Source organism: Panulirus ornatus, chromosome 37, assembly GCF_036320965.1.
Source record: "Panulirus ornatus isolate Po-2019 chromosome 37, ASM3632096v1, whole genome shotgun sequence".
In the NCBI taxonomy this organism is placed as follows: Eukaryota; Metazoa; Arthropoda; class Malacostraca; order Decapoda; family Palinuridae; genus Panulirus; species Panulirus ornatus.
Window position 1 is genome coordinate 30024359 of NC_092260.1, and position 25495 is coordinate 30049853.

The following is a 25495-nucleotide window of genomic DNA, read 5'->3' on the forward strand; positions in this document are numbered from 1 at the left end:
ACCACAAGTCCTGAGAATTATAAAAGATGACTCAAGTGATGGTCATCATGAATCCCTCGTACCTCGGGGTAGTTAGCAAGACAGACGCATGTTTTTGATTCGAAAAAATTAAGAAACTGAATGTCATTCTTTTTGTTTACTGGTATTTTAGATATCAACAGCAGTGTTAATTCAGGATCACAAGATTTCATTTTAAGCTTAGTTGTCTTCGTATTTAACACTCTAGCCAGCGAGTGCGGCCGAGGCCGTTGTATGAGTGGGTCTTGCTGTGCCAGTGTGTCACCGTCACTACCTCTCCTTCATGTTATACTGAGACTTGCTGAGGCTTTCCTTTGCCAGACAATTATGAATCTTAACTTTCTCTTCAAACCATCGTATTGCTTTCCATTGCTTTCCTTTTCTCCAGTAGCACAAGGACAGAGAAACAAGTGTTGGAGGTGCAAAGGCTGTAATTCACACACGCTACAGACACACGTTATCTACAAACAGTAATAAATAAAAGGACATGCACGAAGGCATCTCACAGACAAGCAAGGCTTCACGTCACCGTCTTCGACCTCATCTTAATACAACTTATCATCCACAAGTCATTGATCTTTGATATTCATCATGAAACACATGAAGACATTTGTCATGATAAATGATGACGACATACCTATAACTCTCTGATTAAATTGATATAATTCAACGATAGAGAAATAATATATATACATACATACACATATATATATATATATATATATATATATATATATATATATATATATATATATATATATATATATATATAGATATTGTGTATATGCATGTTCAATATACATATATTGTATGTGTTTTATGAGATACCAAGCTCAGAACACTTTACAGGGGAAGATAATACAACTGGATATCATTTAAATGCTATTGAAATACTGTCGAAGACTCGCATCACTTTCTTCTTAAACCAGTAATGCAAATTGACTGAAAAAATGCTTAAATGATGCTAAGAACATGTACACAGTGATCACTCGCATACGTTATACATCATCCAACACACGTGATTATCAGTGATATAGATACACAACACACGTTTCCTAGCTCCAACAACAGACTGATTGGTAGACGGTAATTACCTGTATTAGTGATCACAGACGATACAGATTGTGCTAGTAATTACATGTGAATTGTGCCCTTGGAGAGCCAGCTAATCCTACTAATACAGGAATGACATACATAATTGATTCATTACTTGATTATACATACTTACGTTGTCTTCGCTATACATACTTACTTTTTCACTACTAACTTTATACATATCATCAACTGATATCTAGAATATATGATGTGTTAACCGCATTCTTTTGTAGGAATTAACAAAGTTCCATAGTTTGGCTCCATGTATATATGTATATCACCATGTACATATGTCTTCATGTATATGTGTATGTATTTCAGTTTTCAACCACTGCTGGGAAGGAGAGGAGGGTGGGGTGGGGACATGTCAGGAGGCACAGTTCGTCATTGTAATTTCTTGTGTTGTGGTCAAGTTGGTTTTTGTTTTCAAAAGATTGTTCAAGATCTGCGTCGGTCAGGGAGTTACGTATGACGTGTGTGTGGTGTGTGTGTGTGTGTGTGGTGTGTGCGTGTGTGTGTGTGTGTGTGTGTGTAGCAGTGGACGGACATCATAGTGAGGGGGCAGGGATGTGTGCGGTGCTGATGCAGGGTAAGGTAGGCTCCACCGACTGTAATTGTATGAAATACATCAGTTGTCTGGCATCTTTCTCATGTTTCTGATGTATCTCATTTTACTTCAGTTGTATGAATTGTATGGTCATGTGAATACATTGTATAGACATGAAACTATGTTTTGCGAAACTCTATACATATAATCTATCATGTGTCGTGCGTACTATATTCACAAAATACGATACATAAAACTAAGTGCGTATTACGTGCGTATATTCCATATGTGTTTTATCATCCATTCGCTCAATGGAAAATATTTCTAACTGCTAATATATTCACACAAGCAGAGGAAAATGCGCAACATTTCGGTGTATTCTGACAGGTTGTTTTAAACGAGATTAAAAACAACAGGGAAACAATACCAGGAAATGAGACAACAGAGCAGATTGATCACAATATACGATCGGAACAAGTTAACATGTACACTAGGTAACGCTGAACTTACACTTTACATAGACCACTTACGAATCGTGGATTCATGAATGAATCAAAAGACGAAGTGAGTTTGAAAAGAAGTGATACAATCCAGTTAACAGCTCCATGATCTTGAATACTGACTAATACATAGAATGTATCTAATGAGACAAGATACTTCAGCGTTTTTACCCTATGATAACTGATTAACCTAAATAAATATATTGAAAATCTGAAGAGGTTTTGATAGCGGGAGGGAAGCGTTCCAGCGCAAGATAAGTAGAAGACTTTACCAACTTGTGGGAAATACTCGGTAAAGCAGAGGTCTCGTCTTACCTCACATTACTCGAGCTGAAACTACCTACCATAAATTCCGGGTAATAAAAGAAATAAAAATTATGATATTGTACTACGTAGAACTAAAGGCTGTGGGGAGATCGCAAAGTTCGAGAGGCTAATTACTATTGATGTAACCAGAGAATTAATCTTGGTTCAGGAATCGTTTATGATACTATGGAAAAGCCTCGGTTTATCACACAATGAAGATAAGTATAACGAAACTGGTATGTACACGGAAGTGGTGGGGAATCGTGAGAAACTTTCACTATTTCGAAAAAGGAACTTTACCCAGACTAATACTGCCATGAAAGACGTATCCACGCATGATAAAGGTAGCTGTGCTGAGGGTTTCACTAGACCTGGTCAGGTGAAGCCATTGAAATAATCACAGCGACTAATAACATATAAGATTTAAATCAGTTTCATCCTTCATCTTGGGTATACATAAGAAAATAGAAAATCACTGTGGGTATTTACGTATTCACCCTCAAAAGAACGATTACGTGTGTGTATATATATATATATATATATATATATATATATATATATATATATATATATATATATATATATATATATATATATATATCCCAAGCTAGAGAAATAATGGAATATATCTGGGAGTCGTTTGCATTTCGATTGAAGTACTAGGATCCTCTCCAGCAAACTGACAAGATTTAACGCCGCTGAAGAAGCTTGAGGAAGTGTGATCAGGTCAGATGACCATCGTGTGGGTTGAGTGAGGTCCACGACTGAGATGATTATCTCACAACCAAAACAATGGGGCGTCCTCGGAAGAGATGATCAGTCGGTGTACAAACACTGAACTGAGGTTGCCACATTCTCTCTAGTAGGAACAATTTGACTTGAGATTGAGACACTTCTCTCTCGTATGTTTGTCTTCGCTACGAAGGTGATCAGAAGTAGCCAATGTTGTTATGGCTGTGTAGAAATAGTTTTACTTTTCTCGATGACATTAATGCCGTAGCTACGACCAGTGGGCACCGTGCTTGTATGTGTCTTATGACCGCTGGCTGACAGGAAATCTTAATTACTTCAGCACTGTTTACCTATGTTGCTGAGGTAGCTCAATATTATTGTTATATCTGTAAGATCTTACAGTAAAGAACATATGGATTCACATTGATCAACTTTTTTGTTTTCTTAGTTATTGATGAATGGGAATGTTAACATTATGATTAATGGATTTGGCCAGATCTAATGTTTTGTTCTTGAAATATTTGGGTATCCTAAATTATTAGGTTTTTTAGAATAACTTGAGACAACACCAATCTTGATCTGTTGTGGCTGGCTGGTGAAACCCTGAAGCTAACTCCCTGTGTGTCCACCTGGCACATACCCCTCTCTCTCTCTAGGGCAATGGCCACATGACCCATTACTGATGGTAGTCTCACGTGGACGCTTTACTCCGTCCTATATAATGCGTCATGTGGTCTGACCTGACCTGACCTTCTCAATGTTCTCAATTTTTTGTTGCATCATCATCATCATCATCATCATCTTTCTTCCTTTTTTGTGAAAGCGTCAGTACGTCATGATGTTTGGACCCAGATATAAAGAATTCCCAGATAAATTCTTATATTTCTCTATTGTGGGCTATATTTTCTATCATAATGACATCACGTTTTTGTATATATATATACAAAACTAATATTTGCATGTTTACTGGATATGTTCGTGTGCACAAATATGCATTACGTTTGCACATGTTCAAGTAAGAGTGGTCATGTTTATATGAATATCCTTGCATGTAAGTTTGCACATGTGTATGCGTTTGTACAAGTACGTACGTACATATTTATCTTTATACGTGCACGTTCTCTCGTTAATTTACGTACATGCCCGTGTTGGCACGCCCACGTTTGTACCTGTAGTGCGTTTGTTTACATTTATGCATGCAGCGTGTATAGGTGCGTGCATAGGCGTAAATGAACGTGTACTTGTGTATGTGTTTGTAATGTATGAATATTTATATGTGCGTCGGGTATGAATATGTACATCTGGTATGAATATGTATATGAATGTTGGTATTTATGTGTAAACTGGCAAATTAATTTTCTTATTAATTCTTTATGTATATGTAGAAAGACTGACGTCTTTGTGACAATGCCAGAAGTAAACCTTTTGCGATTACACACCGTACCGGGACGACACACCGTACCGGGACGACACACCGTACCGGGACGACACACCGTACCGGGACGACATTCCGTGCCAGGGAAGGTAAATCGAGGGTTGGTAATCCAAACTGTATCGCACAAGCTTAACACTGGGACGATTATTCTTTTACCGAACTTGTATTGTATCAAGGGACCAGGGAGCTCACCGTTGTTAGTTTTCCTTTGAATATATCTATAGCGACGCTGACAAAGTGTTCAGTTAGCCTGTTACTGCGAGAAAAGACATGGAAGACATAACAGGTCGAAAGAAGTCTCTTACTCTTTATTCCAAGTACCTGCGAAAGGTATCACAACGTCACACATGGTAAAATATCAAGAAGTTTCTTCTGGTTTTGTGAACCTAACTTTTCTTTTTCACTGGACACGAGAATCATCGGTGGGGAGTCTGTCTGCCAGGCGTGTCTCCTCCACCATCGGCGAGGTTGATGTGTCGACCTCTGACACCACACACCAGGCCATGCGATGGTGGGGACCGAGCTTATTTGTAGGTTCGGTCCATGATGTGTGGGTCTGGCGATGCAGAATGAATTACCTTCTATCGGTGTTCACAACAGGACGATCACACTCATTACTGCCCCTTCCGACGGATCGTCTTCCACACTGACGTAACCTGGATTCCAGTTACTTTTCTGTGTCAACAACTTTTGTACATGTTAAACCGTCCTGGAGGTTTCTGACACGTTACTGGATATCTCTGGATATAGTGTTGTTAGAACAGAGGTCAACAGTGCTAAGAGGAACAATGACGGAACCCACGGCTTTCTCTCCGTTCTGTGGATGTCTGTCGTACATGGTCATCCGCAGAAGGAACTGCGTCACCTCTTCGTCAGCAACCTGAAGTAAACATTAGAACATGATAAAGAAACAACGCTATTTTTGTAGACTTTTGAGTAATTCTTATAATACTCATTACGGTCATGGTACCACAGATACATAGGAAAAGATTGAGTGAGGTTGTGTTTAGATCTTTTTCTAATTTCATCTTGTATACAGAAAGCCTTAGCTAAGCATGAACATTATTCTCTTTTTTTTTAAGTTCTCGTTTTCATGAGGCAGGACATTTTGATGGTGGATTCTTTAGTGTCTACTGATGACAACATACCTTGAACTTGAAGGTTTGGTTGAAGACAGGCGCTGAGCTCGCTCTACGCTTGTCTGTCGTGGTGGAAGCCTTGATGATATTCATAGGTGTCATAACACACGACTCTATCCACACCTCCCCAGGTTTCGTGCACGAACCTCTGCCTTTCGTGTATCTGGGGAAAAAATCGGTCCTGAACCTGACTGTCACTACTGTGGGACATCTTTGTCTTGGTTTCCGGCATTCGAACAAGTTTAAGGTTATGTCTAGTTTATAAAATCTCTGACAAATTTGAAACTCCGATAACTTGATATAGAGAAGCATTGCAAAGACTCGTCTCTCTCTTACCTAGCATGTAGAATACGAAGCACCAGGGTGGCTTGAACGTAGTCATAGTAGACTGAGAACCACAGACGACCTAGACTGTTGCTAGACTGGAGTGGCTCCATGCTGTTGATGGAGTCATGATTTAGAATCTTATTTGTCCCATAAATCATGTATAAAGATATTTTTTGTACTAGATATATCCAGTAATTTTAGAAATTGACTTACTTTAAAGTTAAAGTTATTTAACATTGCTTATTATCATGATTACCATTCGATCAACAAAAGGTAATCTTACGTGAGGAAGGAGGGATGGAGGTGTTCATCTGTCCTGTTGACGGCTGAGATTGTGAGATTGGCCAGGGCGTGCAGGAGAGCCGGAGGGAGGAGGGACAGAGGGTTTGGATGGAGGGTAGAGTTCGTAGCCTCCTCAGTTGGCTGAGGTCTGCAGAACAAATGGTCATTAACAGCACAGATGGTGATACACACACACACACACACACACACACTGTCGTTGTGGCTGTCTTTGAAAAAGGCGATACGGAGATTCCCCTGAACCGAAGTCGGGTATCACCAACAAATATAGTCAGTGAAGACAGGAAAATGATGACTAACAAGAAGGTAAAACACTGACTGAAGGCACCACTGTCTGAATGCGGTGAAGCCATACATAACCGGTCTCATGTTACTCCATAACAAAGTCACTGAAAAAAACAGCAATCAACTCTGACCTTCAACACAATACAGGATAAGAAAAGACAGAAGAAAAATCTCCACAAAGGTTGGAAAGAATTTCCCTTGACTGACTGGAAGTCAGCCGACTGGAAAGGAAAAGAAGATTGATGTTAAGATGCAGAAAGAAATGCGGTCATGCAGGAACAGTAGAACTCCCTCTCCTTATAGTAAAGATAAACAATAATATGTACATTTTTATATCGGTTCATTTTTGTCATCCTTCCCAGTAGACCATCGAACATTTATTAGAAAGAAATAACTACCAATTTATTGTGCTGGTCATTAGATAAGTCATTTGTGTGATAAAGTACGTATGTTCCGTGATCATATGTATGTATCAGTCTCAGTGAGTCGTCACTTTACTGTCAGTCTAAGTCATCAGTTTACTGCTGGGCTACGTAAGTCATCAGTTTACTGTAAGTCCGAGTAATTCCTCACTTTACTGTCAGTGTAAGTAAATCGTTAGTTTACTGTCGTTCTAAGTAATTCATTAGTTCACTGTCGGTCTAAATAAGTCGTCAATTTACCGTCAAAGTAAGAAAGATGAACTTGCGTTATGGACAAATATAATGAACAAACGTACTTAAGAACGTCTGCATCTTGGGCAACTTTGCGATCTATCTTATCACGACGAATCTTCTGGACGAAGAGGATGAGACAGATGAAGACGAGGATGACCGTACAGATGCCCACCAGGATCAGCGCCGTGGCTCCTGAGGGAGGGAGGGAGGATGGTGAGAGAGGCTGACGTAGGGTAATAACCACACACACACACACACACACACACACACACACACACACGAGTAAGGATAAAGTCATAGGAAGACTGGAATGTAGAGAATACGTGTTATCGAGCGCTATAGTAACTTAACAAGTACATGCAAGGTAAGCTATTATGAGACCACACCGGGATAATCTAAGGATATTTTCATTATTGTTTGTGTCAGGTACACTGTGATATCCTGTGTGCTTCCTGCTCACCCACTGGCCTTCTCAGCGATGACAGTGTGTCTGGTATAATTTACCGGGGCGTTTCTTTCGCGGTTTCGTTAACTCTGCAGCGTTAGTTCTCTATATCATATGTGATTATTTCGTATCATCAGATTTTGTCTCAGAGTGATGGCGTCGGTAACATATAATCAGACATTGGTTATGTTGAAAGAGTTGAATGATGTTAAGGTTATGTATGGTCAGCGGTGGGCAGTTTGTGATCAGCAGGAAGGATTGAACCCAGAGCGAGGTTGACACAACAGATGAACCAAGTCTGCTCACATCACGAGGGTCAGCCCACCATGTGGTGTACTTGTTTACTGAACACGTCGGAGAAATGTACAAGTTCTGCAATGAATCAAATGTAAAACATCAATGAATCTTGTACTTTTCTTCTCGAGTGAAACGCCAGTTGGCCTCTCTGGGGCAACGTGAACACACAGCTGAGTGAGTCAGGAAAAACCGAGTCAACATCTATATATGATTTCTGTCGTTCCAATATTACCATCACTAGAGCAAATAACAGGAAGAACACAACAAACAGCAACTCTGTTCTCCACCGCTGGAACACACACACACACACACACACACACACACTCAGTTGCTACATTGGTCATGTGTTGATAATACTGTGTCTTTATCGCGACCTCCTTCCTGTAATATAGATTTCTATAAAAGTCAAGACAATGATTCACTTGCAACATGTATCACTTTGACGGGAATGTAGTTTAAACTGTGGAGTTTGAACCACTGACTGATCATCTCGCTTGTATCGCTATAAGCCCGCAAATTTCACCTCATTTACACAATATGGTAAAAGCTAAAAGGTTAAGCAGAAAATCCTGTGATATGTATACACGAACGATACCTGGTGAACTCGTGCGCTGGAGTGTGAGGCTCAGGTCAGCGATCTAGTACTCAAAAGGCAATAACAAGGAACGCGATCGACTCCTCTCGTAACACATTGGAACTGCATCACCATCGCTGGATAAAGGCGGTCATATTGACGTGTAACTGATACCTTGATCCAGTAGACTAATGAGTCACGATATACTGTATGCGGATTTTAAAGCCTTCGTTATTTTCAAGATAAAGGACAACTGTTGTACTAGTTTCTTAACATATTTGATTACGAATGAATTACACTTTTTACAGTGCTTTGAATCTAGAAATAACGCCTACACAGACGATACTCTGGCGACGGCAGGCATAAGGTCTGGGATAAAAGAAAAAGGCCAGCGAATTTAACCTTGAGTATAGACACCTGGGAGGAGTGAGCCACGGACACGACAAGTTGCAGACGCACGGAGGAGTGCTTTCACCAGACCACAACACATCGTCCAAATCGTGTCGTGCAAGTGGAGTCGCAAACGATATATGTACAAATATGAAGGACAGGATAAGAACACGACAGTACGTGAAGAACACGAACAGACTGATGGACATACGGGCTGGTGGACATACGGTTTGGTGGACATACGGACCGACGTTAATGGTAGGACGCGGCTCAGATAACGTTGTACCACACTTCCGCTTCGTGCACCTCCCTCTCCGTCTTCACTTCACTGTCACGCCCACCTCACTCAACCTCCACCCCACATCCAAATTTCACTACACCAAGAAAATCAAAAAGCAGAACAAAATAGCCGATATCAGGTGACGGTAGTCGTATTCAAACTTAATCGGACGCAAGGCAGCAAACATTGGTAATGTGCAGGGGTGCCTGACAACCTGCCGGAGGTGACCCAGCGAGCCATGTTAGCTACAGTTTTAGGAGATTACGAATGTCCTCCTGGTCACCTTGCACTTCTCCCAACGTTGGTACTTTTAGATAATATTTCAGAAAAGTATGAACATTTTTGTAAAGGATACATTAGTCTATGTTTGAGTAGAAATTCATGTTGTATCATTCATAACTGCCAGAGGCTGATATATATATATATATATATATATATATATATATATATATATATGTATATATATATATATATATATATATATATATATATATATATATATATTGAGACTGATGTGTGCATGATTCTATTTCCATTATGTGGATGGTTGGTAATCTACGGATGATAGAAAGGTTTCTCCAGGAAATTCTCCGGTTGGTATTTCCTGGGTTGAACAATAGCGGCCGAGCCTTCACTCGCCAGGCAGCCAGGTTTAAGCTCCCGAGGGGCGTTACTCAGTCTTCATACAAAAACCCATCTGGAGTTTTTCAGCAACACGAGCTCCTCAGCATGCAGAATTCCAGTCCAGTGACTTGGTAGCATTGGGTTAGAGGAACACTTATTGTCGAGTGCCCATGAAGAGGTTCTGTTCACTGTCTGTATCATCTACGTCAGGTTCTGTTGCCAGCTCTAATGTGAGACTATAGTCAGCCTCGAGAGAGAGAGAGTTAGTCATACTATTCTTCAGTAATTGGGCAATGACGTGATCCTGTAATCTGGGACTCTCCTGATACTATCTTAATCAGATTTTTTTTTCCCTTTGGCTGTTGGTCTGATCTTACAAAAGAAGGAAAATTACAATGTGGTTACTCTCTTTGAATGTGTGTTTTCCCAGGAGGTCTAGCCTGGGAGAGTGTACCTCATCATTCTGGGGTCAGAGTGTGACCAGCAGGACGCCTCTCCCTTGCATTGTCATTGTTTCTTTCTCTCATGTTTAGGAATAAGAGCCTACGGCAATTTGGGTAACCACTGGAGGATTCTTAAAACCTGGTCTATTGCACTACAGAAATTCTAAAGAAACCAAACGAATATTTTTTTTCCATGATCACAGAATCCTGGTCATTATGAGACTTGAGACACGAAAATTACTGAACCAACAAGAATCTAAATGTTACAATAATTCCAGTGGAGCTTCGTCTTACAGCCTGCAGTATCTTTCTGGTTCATCAACACATTTTCGCTAATACAATGTAGCCATATTTGCAAATGTATTTATGTTGTGCCAATCTTCCTTCAATGAGCAGGCGGTCTCAGTCGAGAGCATATTGAATATCACATTCAGTTTGGCCACAATATTGAACATTGTAAGGTACATGAAAGTGACGGTCTATACACTTGCAGTACTTCAGATTGGCACTGAAGCTGAGCGAATTGATGTAGTTAACTAACAGCAGAACTGGTGAGTGTCAGTCAGTAAGGAACGAGCAACCCAGGGCGCTTGAGTAAAGTCATATACTACAGTGGAATCCCTACGTTAGGCGACACACGGTTCACAGAAAACATAATTTGTTAATGTATTTGAAACCCAGTGAAATGAAGAAAAAAATTGAAAACATAATTCACTGATAAAGAAATTTCAGTTTTTATTGATGGAAACTCTCACACAGTGGGAGATAATGAGGCCAGACTGTATCAACAACACTCTGTTGACAGGAGTGATATACAGAACTAATCTCGTTCCTGACGTCTTGCAAATGGGTTGCTTTCAAACAGTTTCAGGATTAGAAGAGAGATGATAAATGTAAAGTTTATTCCAGTCACTTGAGTGAAACTATTTACTGACTGATAAACATTATTACTGCGGGTAATGCAACATCATAAAGCTATTAGACTAAGGACCTTCGTCCAGTACACACGTACTTCTATAATACACGTTTGATACGTCGTTATTCCTGTATCACACAAATGCTTTTGGAAGATTAATGCCCCTAATCAAGACCAGTTTCCTCATCTAGATTTTGTGATAATTCAAGCAGACATTGAGGCAACCACTGTCAACATTGCCAACAGACTGTCACCCAGGTGTCTGTATACAGAACACTGTTCCTACAACCTCCTTCCTCTAGAGTCCTGTAAATGATAAACCGTCGATCATTATTGTTAACATCAATTATGTGAATCATTTGTCTTCCACAACATTATTGTATATCTAAAGAAAATCTATTAAGCAGGATATTAACTAAAGGTAATACTCGGTACTAAGTAGGAAACTCCTTCATGAGAAAACGAGGTCATTGAACTCTGAACTGCCACACGATGGAAGCAGGTCATCGAACTCTGAACTATTGCTTCAGGCGGAGGGCTGGACACCCAATTAAGGACGAGGTCACTATGTGAGGGGAGATTAATGTAGACAATACCTGAATTATTTTTTTTCTCAAGTCTTACATTTCCCATCCCGAGTCCTTGACATTAACCATTAATCAATGTAACTCGAAACCAAGTCCCAAGGCGACCAGAGTCGACCATGTTGACACCAGTTCTCACTCGCAGGTCCCGTTTGGCATCGCCGAAATCAGCGTAAACTTGTGTGGACAAAAAGCGCCTAAATTCACGTTGCTCAGGGTACTTCACAGGACTAACCTATCAGTGCTCTTGGCCTGACATCAACGTAGCAGATCGAAAGATCAATACATTAGCATATATTTGCTGGGAATGAATATCAAGATTGCAGCCAGTGCTATAGCTTTCACAAGTAGAGTATCTATCACTTTCATCGCAGACCTCAAAGTGGGCGCTAATAGGAGGAGGTCAGCAGCAGAGTTAAGCAGTCAAGACAAACCAGCTGCCGTTATTACGAGGCAGACAGATAGTAGCCACTTTGAAGCCTGAGCCGAGTCTGAACTCGAGTAGACTCGCTCCTCCTGATGGTGCGTACGTGAGGATTCTTTTTTAGGGTCTACGTGCAAAACTGGCCTTCGAGTGAGAGCGCGCGGGTGGCCAGTTGAATGTGAGGAGAGCAGTTGTAACCGATCATAATCCTAGGAGGATTCCACGGGTCTAAGCTGTCATTCTTGACGGATCCACGGTGAAGGTCAGCCTGGGCAGTGAAGGGACTATCATGGTTCACCTTCAGAGTTTGTAATGACTAAGAACTACGAAACATATGTGTATAAATGTTGTGGTCAGCTCTCGTTATGGTACATCAAATTATCCAGCTTGGAACCTGCTAAGTATATCAGTATCATTATAGTCACACATTCATTTGGCTGAACTTAATACAACGGTTATCTCTTCCTCGAGAACTGGGACGGAGGATGACATCCTCAGATATATTCAAAAAAAGAAAAAAGATCCACAGAAAAGGCAATGTTATGAGACACTTCAGACCCCCAAAACAATAGATAAAGTGGACAACCCATTCGTGTGACATGAAGCAGCACTGTTGACAGAGGAGACAGGTACGTAGTTTGAATGGAGAGAGGAATTTGAGCCGCATGTGTTGTGACCACCCCGACCTGGCGAGCTGGGAATGTGATGCCAACACAACGAACTTACTAAGAAAACAACAAAGCATCGAAGAAAATGGGAGTTGCGAAGACGTGATGCGTGCGAAGTGATAAAGACGAGGGAAAGTCTAAGACTTTTTTTTTTCTTTACAATACAAACGCTGCTGTACCATGAATTTGTTCATCGAAATGTTAAAGCCATTTCATTGTGAACCCAGAGGAATGCACCTGGTACAGGCAGGTCCCAGACAGCTTAGAAAAAATGTGCATGTTCAGCATCCCTTTTCCTCCTTGGCAACCTTTCGTGTGAATTCATAGCAGGGTAATAAAACGAGTTCAGGTTTCTCTCCAACATGGATGTGCCCTGGGGAATTCTTGGAAAATGCAACTAGTTATGTCTTGATTTAGAATTTTACACTTAAACGAAATAGAATTAAAGCATATAAACAGTTTTGTCTTGGTTTTCATTCAGTTGTTTTTTTCGCAACAAGACACACAGAACACAATGTGATACAGAAGAAAGGTAAACATGTGTATGGTCTCCAGACACCGTCAGGGAGGGCCACGCTAATACAACAGAGATGTGGAAAGGTATTACGGGTGAGCTGGGCCTACCAGAGGGTCAGTTCTCTCCGTGCTAAACGCTTGGCTTACCGTCTGTGTTCATTCTACAGTCACTCGATGATCTAACTATTCATGATCTAACTATTCATGATCTAACCCACTTTTCAGCTCATCTCTTACTAGGTTTACGCTTAGCCAAAGATACACTTTAATGTGTTTTAGGTTGCCAGCAGCTGACGATTCTATTGTTTGGGAACGAGATCGGTGTGTGTCATAATAGTGAGAAAAGTATGGTTTAGTGTCACTTTGCGATTGTCCCACAGTGATCAGGCCTCACTACGGTTATTTGTTCATTCTCTTTTTTTTTTTTTTTTTTTTTTTTTTTTTGTGTGTGTGTGTGTGTGTGTGTGTGTGAGAGTGAGTGAGGTGGTGAACGTCCGCTGCGGTGTAGCCTTGAGGACCTGTGTGTGTGCGTGGCTGTGATCCCCAAAAGTCAAGGAACTCTGTCACCGTCTGAGACTCGTGTGGGTTCACCCTGCTTCATAGCCCGTGGTAGCCGCCACTGTGTGTGTACCAGGCAAGGATAATACTGACCTGACAACCGTCTCTCACCCTCTCTTAACTATGACAGATCTGTCATCTGAAGAGAAAATATGTGAATGAAAGAAGCAAACAATTTTCTGTAATTGTAAGTAATACCTGGAAGGATATATATATATATATAATATATATATATATATATATATATATATATATATATATATATATATATATATATATATATATATATCTGACAGGAAACTGAGAAGTGATGATTCAAATGACCTGACCTTGAATGCGGAAGCTTCTAGTGCTGACGAGAGAGGGGCTTTCACACCGAAAGCTTCATGTCATACATTCATCAGTGACTTCATGGCATTTTGGTAATTGATATTTTCTGTGTACGTAACTGAGAATTATGAGTTTACTGAAACAGTATACAAGGGACGGTGAACTAAACTGATAACCGATTGTGTCTGGAATGAAAGTATAACATCTTGTATTTCATCCTACACTAAACCGTTCTCGTACACACCAGAACCAAGGGTATTTCCTCTTTTAACTAGAGCTTGGCATATAGTTGCAAAACTAGAAATATACCAAGTGCACAAAAAATTATTTTTTTGATAATCAATGTAGCTTAATCATTTTACACCCTCCTCAGCCTCCTGAGGCATTCATGGAACGAAGGACAAAAATCAATCATTCTGGCCTTCGAGAATGACCACATTTCAAAGAATGGCCATCACTCTATGCCTCCCGGGCAGCCAACATACCTCCTCCCGTCCCAGCAACAGCAGAACCTTGGCTGTACCCGCGCCAATGTGGGACTCCTCCCGCGCGTAACGGTTCCTGGCCATTGTTATTTTAGCCTTCACGGTTCATCGCCGCTGCGACTCACGACTCACGCTTTATCGCGCGGTTTTCTCCCCCGACGGATCATACCGCACGTTTCCTAGTTGTGTATGGCACTGGCCTCCGCCGCGGGAGGAACCTCGCACTGACACAGGTTCAGACGCCTGTAACAAACACGTTAATAATGGTACAGTCATAATGGCGGAGGTACCTCACCAGATCAGGGAGCTGCGATGTGTTAACGTATTTCTAAGTGTCGGTCAGTATCATCTATGGCTGGAGTAAAATGCACAAGGTGTGAATATCTGAACAACAGGAATAATACAACAACATAACTCTATTTCGTCACAACCCAACACAATGACAACCAGTACGTATTGTTCGAGTGCATGACGTTTCCACCCGTCACCATGACCACCAGTGTCGGCTGTATCGTCGTCACCACATAGCGATGCATGGAGAAACTGCCTTAGGGGCATTCTTCATTCACACCACACGCCAGCGCTACGCATCTCTGTTGATAAGTGTATAGTAGTTTCTTTCCCTGAACCTTAACTGGACTTGCACAGAAACTGTGAGATTTGGTTTCGGAAACTTGCACTTGGGAACTCAGTCTGAATGATCGACGCTGTGCGTGGAGAGAAACATGACGCTGGCTATCATGAAGTTTAACAAAGGTTTAGTCATTAGAAACTTATGCAACGATTCCATACGCAGAGGAGACTGCCAGGCCGGTGTCACAATGATGTGGGACATGATCCACGTCGGCCTGCAGGCAGGAGGTGGTCACGAGTCAATACAGATCAGCTCAGCCAACCCGTGGGGCTGGGCCCCCAGCTCTGCAAAATTCACTCCGGCAGAAGATGGTGCTTGATGCATCACGTGGAAATGGTCGAATTATGAATAAGGGAAAAAAATGTTCACCAGTGAAGATGTTAAACTGGGAGAAACTTATGTTTTCTCCAGCTTATATTTAGCAACTGAACACAAATCTACACGAGGGACTGATGGTCTGCTGTGCACCTTCATCTGGTCCCTTGAAAATCCAGGGCATCTTATGCAGCTGATCATAACTCTTGCATAATGATTGATATTAAACAAGTAGTTATTTCAAGGATTGATTTGAGGTCTTATTGGTCTTTCACAATGGGTGCATGTGTTAATGAAAGGCTTCTTCATCTTAACAGATAACCTAATCTTAAAACAAATCTATTTTTCGAAGAAATATGACAGAAATACAGATAAAACTGGAACATAACAAGTAACGGATTCTTTACCTGCGCAAAGTACGTATGGACTTCCGTGGTAAAGCGGTTAGTGTCTGACCTTGATGCATTCACAGGCCGCCCAGGGTCGAGCGCATAGGTTCTAATACTGGTTGCGGCAGTCGGTCCATAGTCAACTTAGCTGTTCATCTCTCCCTAGGGGTTTGGTCGATAAAATGGGTACCTGGTTCAGTCTAGCGTAATTGAGATGAAATCGATTAGGGCCTGAGAGAGAGAGAGAGAGAGAGAGAGAGAGAGAGAGAGAGAGAGAGAGAGAGAGAGAGAGAGAGGAAAACAGGTAGATTTTTCACACACAAGACTTTCCTTCTGGGTGAAGAAAGATGGCTGGACTTTGACTTAATCCAGTCACTTTCCGTCTCGCAAACAATTTCGGTCATGATCAGCGCCACACACCTGGAGACATTCCCTGTCATCTCTTTTACGATGATATCCCGCCCGCCAGCCAGCCCGCCCGCCCGCCCAGACAGTCAGACAAAAAGATGAATAACTCTGGGAGACAAGTGAGGATGTTTCGGTTGCCGGGTTGAAAGAGCTCCTCTGACATGAAGTGAATGGAGGTGGGGGCAACACGCGATAGACTGACCTGTTTTTGTGGCTGGTGTCGATATCTGAGTCTAATAGAAATGTTCCTCTTTATCCTTACGCACGACGGCTCTGCTGCTCGTGCCATAGTGAAATGTGTGGCATTCTCAGATTTTATTTTACTACTTTTAATCTTGATTATGCGTGATAAAAGTACGAGGAATAAGTATGAAATGGGGGAAAAATATGATGTGGTTTTAACGTTGTCTTATGATCTTATAAACAAGTTAGCGTCAGAAATGCATTGAAGGTACCCACACCTGTGCAAGCCTGATGTCGTAATAATTTACAGTCATAAGGATGCCAAGCAACACTGAACAGGACGTTGATGGAATCTTCAGTAACTATAGAAAAAATGCAAATCTTTAGCGGTAGTAAACAAGGAACGGGTGTCTCGTTAGCGAGGATGACTGGAGATAACATTTCATTTTATCTCTCTTGGTCTGAGAGTGGCCGCCTGCTGGGTCCATACCTGCATCCCGACGCGTCGGGTGGGTTACGTTTTCGTGTCTCGTTCAAGGGATGGGGTCCTCAACCTCGCACCCCCACCACCTCGGCCCCCATCCCATTACGTAAGGCGCTTCTTGAGGGCGGCAGAGTGTTGGAAGGGAAGGTTTGCTGCGGTGGGTACACAAGAATTTCTCCCAAAAAAAGAAGATTGCATAATGTACCTGAATAGAAACTTGGATGCTAGAATAGCAGGACAGATTTTCGGCATTCTCTTAGTTCCTGTGTATTACCTGAGTGTGCTAAAACATACACGAAGTCGCGAAAGCCTTCACTGATGATAATTACAAGATTTACTGTTTCATGTATGATTTCAAGGTCAATATCGACGGCGGAGCGGCTTGGATCACCATAAAACACGAGCCACTAAATACGTATGTGTCTGATCAGTTTTGTGTTACGCTGCTGCTCAGTGTGACCCCAGGTCGTAACCCAGCCAAACTTGTAGTGCGCGGTTAACCCTCCAACTGGCCTTATGAGAGCGCGGCTGTGGTCAACTGCAACGCGAACGCACTCATTCCACGGCCACGGTCCTGGACACTTCGCTGTTGTTGTGGATCAGTTTTTGCTTGACTGTCTTACATAAGCTTCCTCACAGTCGTTTACATGAGGGTTTATGAACGTCGCTCGCGTATTTGGAGATAAAAAAGACGAGAAAGCTTACCTATGTACACTTTATGAATCTATAGCGAAGTAGAAGGGATATGCTAATGTTGATAACGATTTTTTACTTGCAACATGACATCTAACATTCGCATAGATGAAGAAGAAATGACAAAATACAGGCAGATGGTGAGTAACACCAAGAACGTGGCTGTAATGTTGGGGGTAACTGGTGAACGGAGGCTGTCTGGTCTAGGACGTTGGTTGGTATGGGTCGGGGGGAGATGTTGCTGTTCTTATAGTGTCTGCTATAAGGAGGAGAGAGGCATGGCCATCCAATATGACGAATCTCTCTAAAGATGCTTGAAGTGCGGCTGCTAAAGGAAGAGAAGAATGTACTGGGAGAGGGAGGTCGGCTATGAATGCAAACAGGCGTCAGTTCAACTTGTCTGGAATGAGGAGGATGTACGCGTGATGAGACGGATGTTGGGTGTATGTGTCTGGTACGTGGGGAGAGGGATGCCTAGTATGAATGAGAGGAGGATCCGGTGTCAAGCAAAGTTTCTGACTTGTAAATAAATGGCTAAGGAACAAGTACATTTACCGTATGGGGTATACAACAGAGGCTGCTATCCTTTTGTGTTAGTTGTAGGATCTTTGATCATAAGATGTACAAAGGATATGTATAGTTAATGTAGCGAGGACCACATAACCGGTGTTGGCAACCTCTTTTATGTTATAGCCATCATCATGATTATTCTCCCTTCTATTCTGTGCTGCCATTTTGTATAATGATGATAGTTTTGGAGGAAGTGAAAAGCTTGTTTATTAAAAAGTGCCAGGTCGTAGTTATTGGAAAAGACATGAGAGGTTTAAGAGTTCCAAAGCTTCTTGGTGCAGTGAAGTACAGTTATCAAAACGGCCCACCCTTGAGTTGCCAACGGTCATACAGCAATAATATGACGCAGTATCTTGCCGAGTACTGCGTTCATGTTGCATGCTCAGTTATGCTGCACCTAATTTCGCTCAGTACCGTCACATTGTGGAACGTTTTTTCAGCGATCAAAATATCGCTTGACACCTGCAAAAGTGAAAGAAGATTCCTAATAAGAGCAATGTCTAGCGTGAGAAGAGAGACACTTGTGGACAGGATGGCGTCGGGGGAGATAAATGACAACTAAAAATAGGATGTTGGTATTATGTCAGTAAGAATGTCTATAGTGAGAGAGTTATGATATATGATGGAATGGTTTCATAGAATGAAAAGGAACGGAAAGTATTGCAAGAGGAAGAGCTGTCTGGTATGCAGGTATACAGGAGAGGTTGGTGAGAAAGATATATGGTGTGAGATGGAAGAGCTCTCTAGCAAGAGAAATGTCCATGATAAAGGGAAGCGACATCTGCTGTGGCGGGAAAGGGTTGCTTGGGCATAAAAGAAATGGGCATGTAGTGAAAAAGTTGCCTAGCGTGAGGGAAGAGGGTTCTGACATGAGGAGAGTGTCTGCTGATAAGGATGTGAAGCACTTGGATACCTTATGACGGGAGAGACGTGTCTTGCGTTTGATGGGAAGGTGTGAAGGATGAGGTGTTCTGATGAGGGAGAAATTTTACAAAGCCAGAGGTATCTCAGGTGAAAGGACTCCGATACTTCGGGTATTTGGTATAGGAGAGAGAAATGTGTAGAAGACAAATGCTTGATAAGGATGTGAAAGGAGAGGGATGGCTGATGAGAGGCTGGTTTGCCATGAAGGAGAGCCCTGGTGTTCACCTAAACCAGACCCTCCTGCCAGACACCCCGGGTGAGAGAGACCTTCACCCATTTCCCTCGTCTCCGCCGCTAACCTTTCAAAGTGTCTGGGTGCGAGACAACCCACAATGATCTTTAGCTGCAGTAGCAACAATCACTCGCCATCAAGTTGTTCATACTATAAAAACTGTGGGTACGAGCCAGCAGGACATTACCCTCGCCCTCTGTTACCTTTGACTGGTATGATGACTTTAGACTCCAGTATGTTATTCAACTGTGGAAATGTTAAGCATAATTTGTATTTGTCTATATATGGCCTAGACGAGACACTCGATACTATACTTTCTGTAGTCTACTTTATGGTAGTTTAGTTTTTAGGTACACAAGTCCTGTGAATCGGGTTAGTGACATTAGACCATACGCTTGCGATCACCGAGGAGGCCTTGCACGGAACACACGTCAAGCAAAATTTGAATCTAAATCAAAAGACAAAAAGTGCCTCGTCTTTGTTTACTTAGTGTTAATATATCAAAACGATAATTGCAACCTCTTGGTTAAGATAGCTTTGTACCCTACGTCATATGTAAGATAGTGTCCTCCATAATTTTCAGATTGTAAACTTTAATCCATTCACTATTTCTTCTTTCTCTCAGCGATACAAGTACCCTGGCAGCAGCAACAACAGTAACCTTGAGACTGTTCTTTAATTCTGCAGTTGTTGCAGGTGGCTTGCTCTCTGGGCTTCTCACAGAACAAACCATTCCTAGGGGCAATTATTACTTTCTCGTAAATACTCTGTGATATGTAACGCCCGGCCAGTTATATGTAACTCTAGCCCAGTTAGATGCCATGTATCCTGTGTCAGATGAAATCAATGCTGATGGTCAGGTAGAATGTTTATGTTATGACTGTGCCGGTAGGTCAGGTATTTCTTGTGAAACGAGTCACGCCACACACTTCAAGGCGAAGCAAGTTGTATTCATGTGTTTTGTTCTCATATCTTGTCTTTTTCTCTTTTGCTGTTATCTTGACAAAACACGTAAGATATCATCCATGCTTTACGTAAAGATAGATCATTCCTGGTGCATGATGAAACTCTGCTATCTTCAGAACTTCGTTATCCTTCACTACAGCTGTTGGTTAACGCCGGCCACATTACTAAGTCTGCATCTGACTTTGAATATAACGAACTTAACGCATCTCTCTCTCTCTCTCTCTCTCTCTCTCTCTCTCTCTCTCTCTCTCTCTCTCTCTCTCTCTCTCTCTCTCTCTCTCCTGCAGGTTGTTCCCACTCCAGAGCTAAGTCATCTTCGGCGAGGCGGTATCTCCATCAGTGGACGGACCCAATACAATCTTTTCGAGGAGCTTCACCCTCCAGATCAGTCCAATACTTCCCTGCTCCTGTGTGGAGTGTAGGTACCTTCAGAAGCCTTGCAGAAAGTGGTCTTGGGAGTTGTCAATACTGATATAATTAAACGTCTTGATCGATATTTTGGTTGTCTTCAGCACAGTAAGAAAAATCAAGAGTCACGTGAATCTTTCTCTCACTCCGCAGAGTCATCTAATTATTTCATTGATATGTATTAACCATTACCATGTATGGATAGTTAGGTCGCCCTCCACTGACAGCCTTCCTCTGGGTTTCGTGTTGCTTAACTTTCACTGTGTGGGCGTCAGCCGCTGTGGCTCTCCAGCAGTTGTGTTGTCAGGTTGTGGCTTTCCAGCAATTGTGTTGTCAGGTTGTGGTTGCATCTGTTGGAACCAATGGTCTCCAGGCACTACAGACGTAAATTTTTAATTGAGCTGTGATTGATAGACACTCACAGGTTTGTGAGTTTCTGATGAATGTATTTCTAAATATTTTCACAGTCACTTACAATCACACTTTCACTCTCGCTCACACACACACAAATGAATACACATACCCACACGCACTCAACCATTTTCTCATACAACATATGATACTAATTGACTTAAACCTTCATAAGTAAATGACTGTTACCTACCAGCTGTTGCTTCCCCCTACCTGATTAATTACTTTTCACCTTCCAACGATCATGAGTTTCTGAAACCCTGGTCAAAACGTGTTTACTGCAGCGGAAGTGAAAGTCCCAGACGTACGTAGCCTCTCGCTCACAGTCAGTTTCTTTATTCTGATGTTTTTCTGACGTATCAATAATCATTTCATCATCCTGACCATGGCTTGAGTCACCGTAGACCTGGGCTGCATCAACACTCGTGTTCGTTTTGTAGTGATCGTGATGACCTTTGAACCCAGCAAGTCATCATTATCGGCGGAACCCGTGAGCCGCTCAGCATGGAAGGAAGATAATAAGACCAGACGACCGCAAGGATAACTTTTATCATTTAATTCTTGTCTTACATGAAAGAGAAATCGCCACTGTCGTATGAAGGAGGAGTGTTCTTCACCAGCTTTCTTGCGCCACCAGGCTGGCTTGTGGTCGAGCTGCTGCTGCTGGCTTCCTTTACCTTTTATGATCACTAATGACTTAACAACAGGGTCTTACTCCCTGTCTGCTGACCCAAGCGAAAACCTTGGCAACGCTGGCTTTTTTTTCGGCGTTGCATAACTTTAAATCCTTAGCAACAACTATGCGTGGGCCCAAGTGATGGCCATCGTCATAACTATGATTTTTCATGGTCACGTGAGGGTGCAGCGACTTGCATCCGCCTTTTCACCTATGAAATTTTAAACAATTTGTTCACTTTCCTATCTACGAAAGCCTCAAAATCGTGTCAAGTTGTTATACTGCGATGAAATTAACTTATTTTCGAGGTGTTGTGATGTGTGGGCGAGAAGTGGTATCTCCTGGAATGAGACCAGCCGTGCTTTGTTCCAGCCAAGTGGTTGGTGCTGGGGAGATGATATGTTATGTGAAACCTGTTCTACGGCAACACCTCACTCCACCTCCCTGCCTCAACACACAGCTCCCCGGCCCCTCCTTTCACTCCGGGGCCATTCCTGCACACACACACACACACACACACACATATGTACATACGCATATAACGGTAGAACACTCGTACAGAACATTTACATACGCGGATACGTACATAGTCACGCTGGCGAGCACACACACACACACACACAAAACGTATCTAATTAGTAAAACTTTATATTAAGTTATTACGTCATGATCTCAGAGAGAGAGAGAGAGAGAGAGAGAGAGAGAGAGAGACCGACCTTATGGCGAGTAGCGTGAAGCGTTCACTGCAGATAAATATAGTGTTATGAAGAACGAGTCGTGTGAGTTACGTGTTGTTATGCGTCAGATGGAGCTGTTGCATGTTTCTGAAATGAATGTTAGCGGCTCACGTGTAGGCGAGGCGAAGAGAAAAGACAACTACCTGGGCCAAAGGTGGGAAACTAAAAGCCGATGAAGTGCTGGCTTGCAGCGGGGCCGTCATTAAGCCTGCTGACAGCCAGGTGGGTAGTACCGGTGGTGTACCTTCCTGGGCGGTGATTACCTGCTTCCCACCCACGTACCAAGATGGGGAGGGAGAGAGAGAGTGTGTGGGTTAGAAAGACAGAAAATGGATGCCATACACCAGAGGACTTCATTGTACACAACACAGATTACATCATCACACTGTAACTCTGACCCGGAAGTAACGAGTTTCGTATCCATTAAACCCTTTGAAGTGATGGTAAAAAGGATTAAAAAGAATATAAAAAGAACTGGATTCTGTCGGGCGGACAATGGAAATGACGTGGCACAGTGCTGAGCGAGGTCACGGAGGCGCGCAAGTACCAGTTGCTTCGTATGATGAAGACACTCACCCGCTCGCTCTGGTGATGGTTATGAATGAAAGCAACATCATGATGTACATTTATAGAGACTCAACGTACGAACAGAGACGGTGTCCGGTTGAGGTCATGTGTAGAGGTCAGGTCATTTGCAGAAGTCAGGTCATGTGCTCTTATTGCTGGAGTCAGAGGGGAGGAAAACTATGATGGATCGGTCGACAGGTGCTACGTAGATGGACACTGGATCCTGCATACTGCGCCAGCAGGAGGAAAGATAACATCACTGGGTTGAGAGTTATACTGGCAAGTACTAGTAAAGAAAACGCTCAAACACGAAACGTTGAAAAGGGACGAATGACTATATCAGAAATCACCTATACGGTATTAGAATGAATCGTCTCTGAGAGAAGTTAACATTACATTTTCAGTTTTTACAGAGTAACGAAGATTACAAGTTGATAATGGCATAAGGTTACACCAGAGGCAATGGGAATTCAACAGGAACATCAACATTATATAGAGGAAACATATAGCAGTAGACGTACGCGAGTCAGGGCTGGTAGCGCCAAACAGCGGCAACAACAAGTCCATTTTGGACTGTTGTGGAAAGTATGTAATTACACAGCTTTAAGGGCCAACAGTGAGGGCGGTGCCAGCACTGGCTGCCGCGCGGACTGCGTCGTAAGAATTACTGTGGGAAAAGTTTCTCTTTCTGTGGGTAAAGGCGCGGGTGATCGATGGTTACAGTTGGTTACTGGAAGTGGTCACGAAATTCGGTAAGATATTGGTATAAACTCGGGAACTCGTTGTGGAATGTAAGCGGACGGAGAAGAATTGAAGCGCTTAAGTTCACCAGGATAAACTGTTAGAGAAGAAGTAATGGAAATATGAATATTATGATAAGAAATGAAGAAGATTGTGAGGTAGTAAAGAGAAATTATTCCTGACGGTCTCGACGGATAAAGTTCGAGTATTTTTTGTGGTTTTATCCTTTTTATATGTTTGCATTTGGAGAAAATAAAACTGGACCATAATAAGACGATACCAATCCATGTTAAGGTGAAGCTGCCTGTTTGAAATTGACAGACTGAGATGATGTAATACCCCGGCGGGGCAGCGTTAGTTCCAAGGTGAAGGGGTTTACTAGTCTCCGTTGATAACATGAAACAAAGTTGAAAGTGAAATGAGGTTGGTAACATTGTGAAAGGCGATGGCTGGGTGAAATTGAATATGCTAAGTGAAACTAACGCTATCATCACGTGAGGGTATATACTGCGTGGGTCACGTGAGGGTATATACTGCGTGGGTCACGTGTGGGTATATACTGCGTGGGTCACGTGTGGGTATATACTGCGTGGGTCACGTGTGGGTATATACTGCGTGGGTCACGTGTGGGTATATACTGCGTGGATGTGATTACATACACAGTACCCAGGTGAAATATGAAGCAGTCCACCACATACAGACGATATTGGGTCTGAGTAAGGGTGAAACAGAGCACAGGTGAAAGTCATACAGAAGCCAGGTGTAGGTAACAAAGGGTCCAGGTGAAGATAACAGCGCACTGTCGGCGACGCTGAATAGGTTTAGTAAAAGGTAACCGTCTAGAAATGAAGTAAAGAAAACGACATTCCATGTATCACTGGTTCACTCTGGAAGCTTCATGCTTATCGTGTTGGTGACTCAGTTGGCTACCATCCTCTTATGGAAGGTTCTGCCACCATTCACGATCCATTATTACGAGTCTCTCCATCCTGCTAAACCATCCCGTCCCGAGACCAGCGGTTATCTCGTCCACAATTATTTTTGCGGTTGTTCTAATAGTGTTGTCCTTGTGTACTGCTGCTTCACGAGTACAGTCACGGATCTCGGTGATGATAGATCACCTCCGAAGGACGCGGTTGTCGGCTCCTGTGGCTCAGTGGCGAACGCTTGACAGGCGCACGTCACGGTCCGCTCGATGCAGTCTGAATAGAGGGTGAGGGAGGCGGACTGGGGCTGACACCAGCATTCATGTTCCTAATGACACCATTGTAGCTACACGGGTG

The 25495-nt window shown here is 42.4% G+C and overlaps 1 protein-coding gene and 1 long non-coding RNA gene across 7 annotated transcripts in view; one reads left to right on the top strand and one right to left on the bottom strand.

Annotated features, from left to right (window-relative positions):
* The window catches only part of LOC139760679 (uncharacterized), an 87544-nt gene that overhangs the window by 48546 nt on the left and 13503 nt on the right, over positions 1-25495 (top strand). The window lies entirely within an intron of this gene.
* Positions 438-25495, bottom strand: part of LOC139760678 (uncharacterized) — a 223462-nt gene continuing 198404 nt past the window's right edge. For all 4 annotated transcript variants that reach the window (XM_071684207.1, XM_071684205.1, XM_071684204.1 and 1 more), the window contains 5 exons: positions 7403-7532; positions 6383-6529; positions 6109-6210; positions 5782-5935; positions 438-5513 (listed from right to left, as the gene is read on the bottom strand). In XM_071684207.1, the coding sequence (XP_071540308.1) occupies positions 5361-5513; positions 5782-5935; positions 6109-6210; positions 6383-6529; positions 7403-7532 (686 nt within the window). In that variant the 3' untranslated portion in view covers positions 438-5360. The remainder of the gene's footprint in view (positions 5514-5781; positions 5936-6108; positions 6211-6382; positions 6530-7402; positions 7533-25495) is intronic.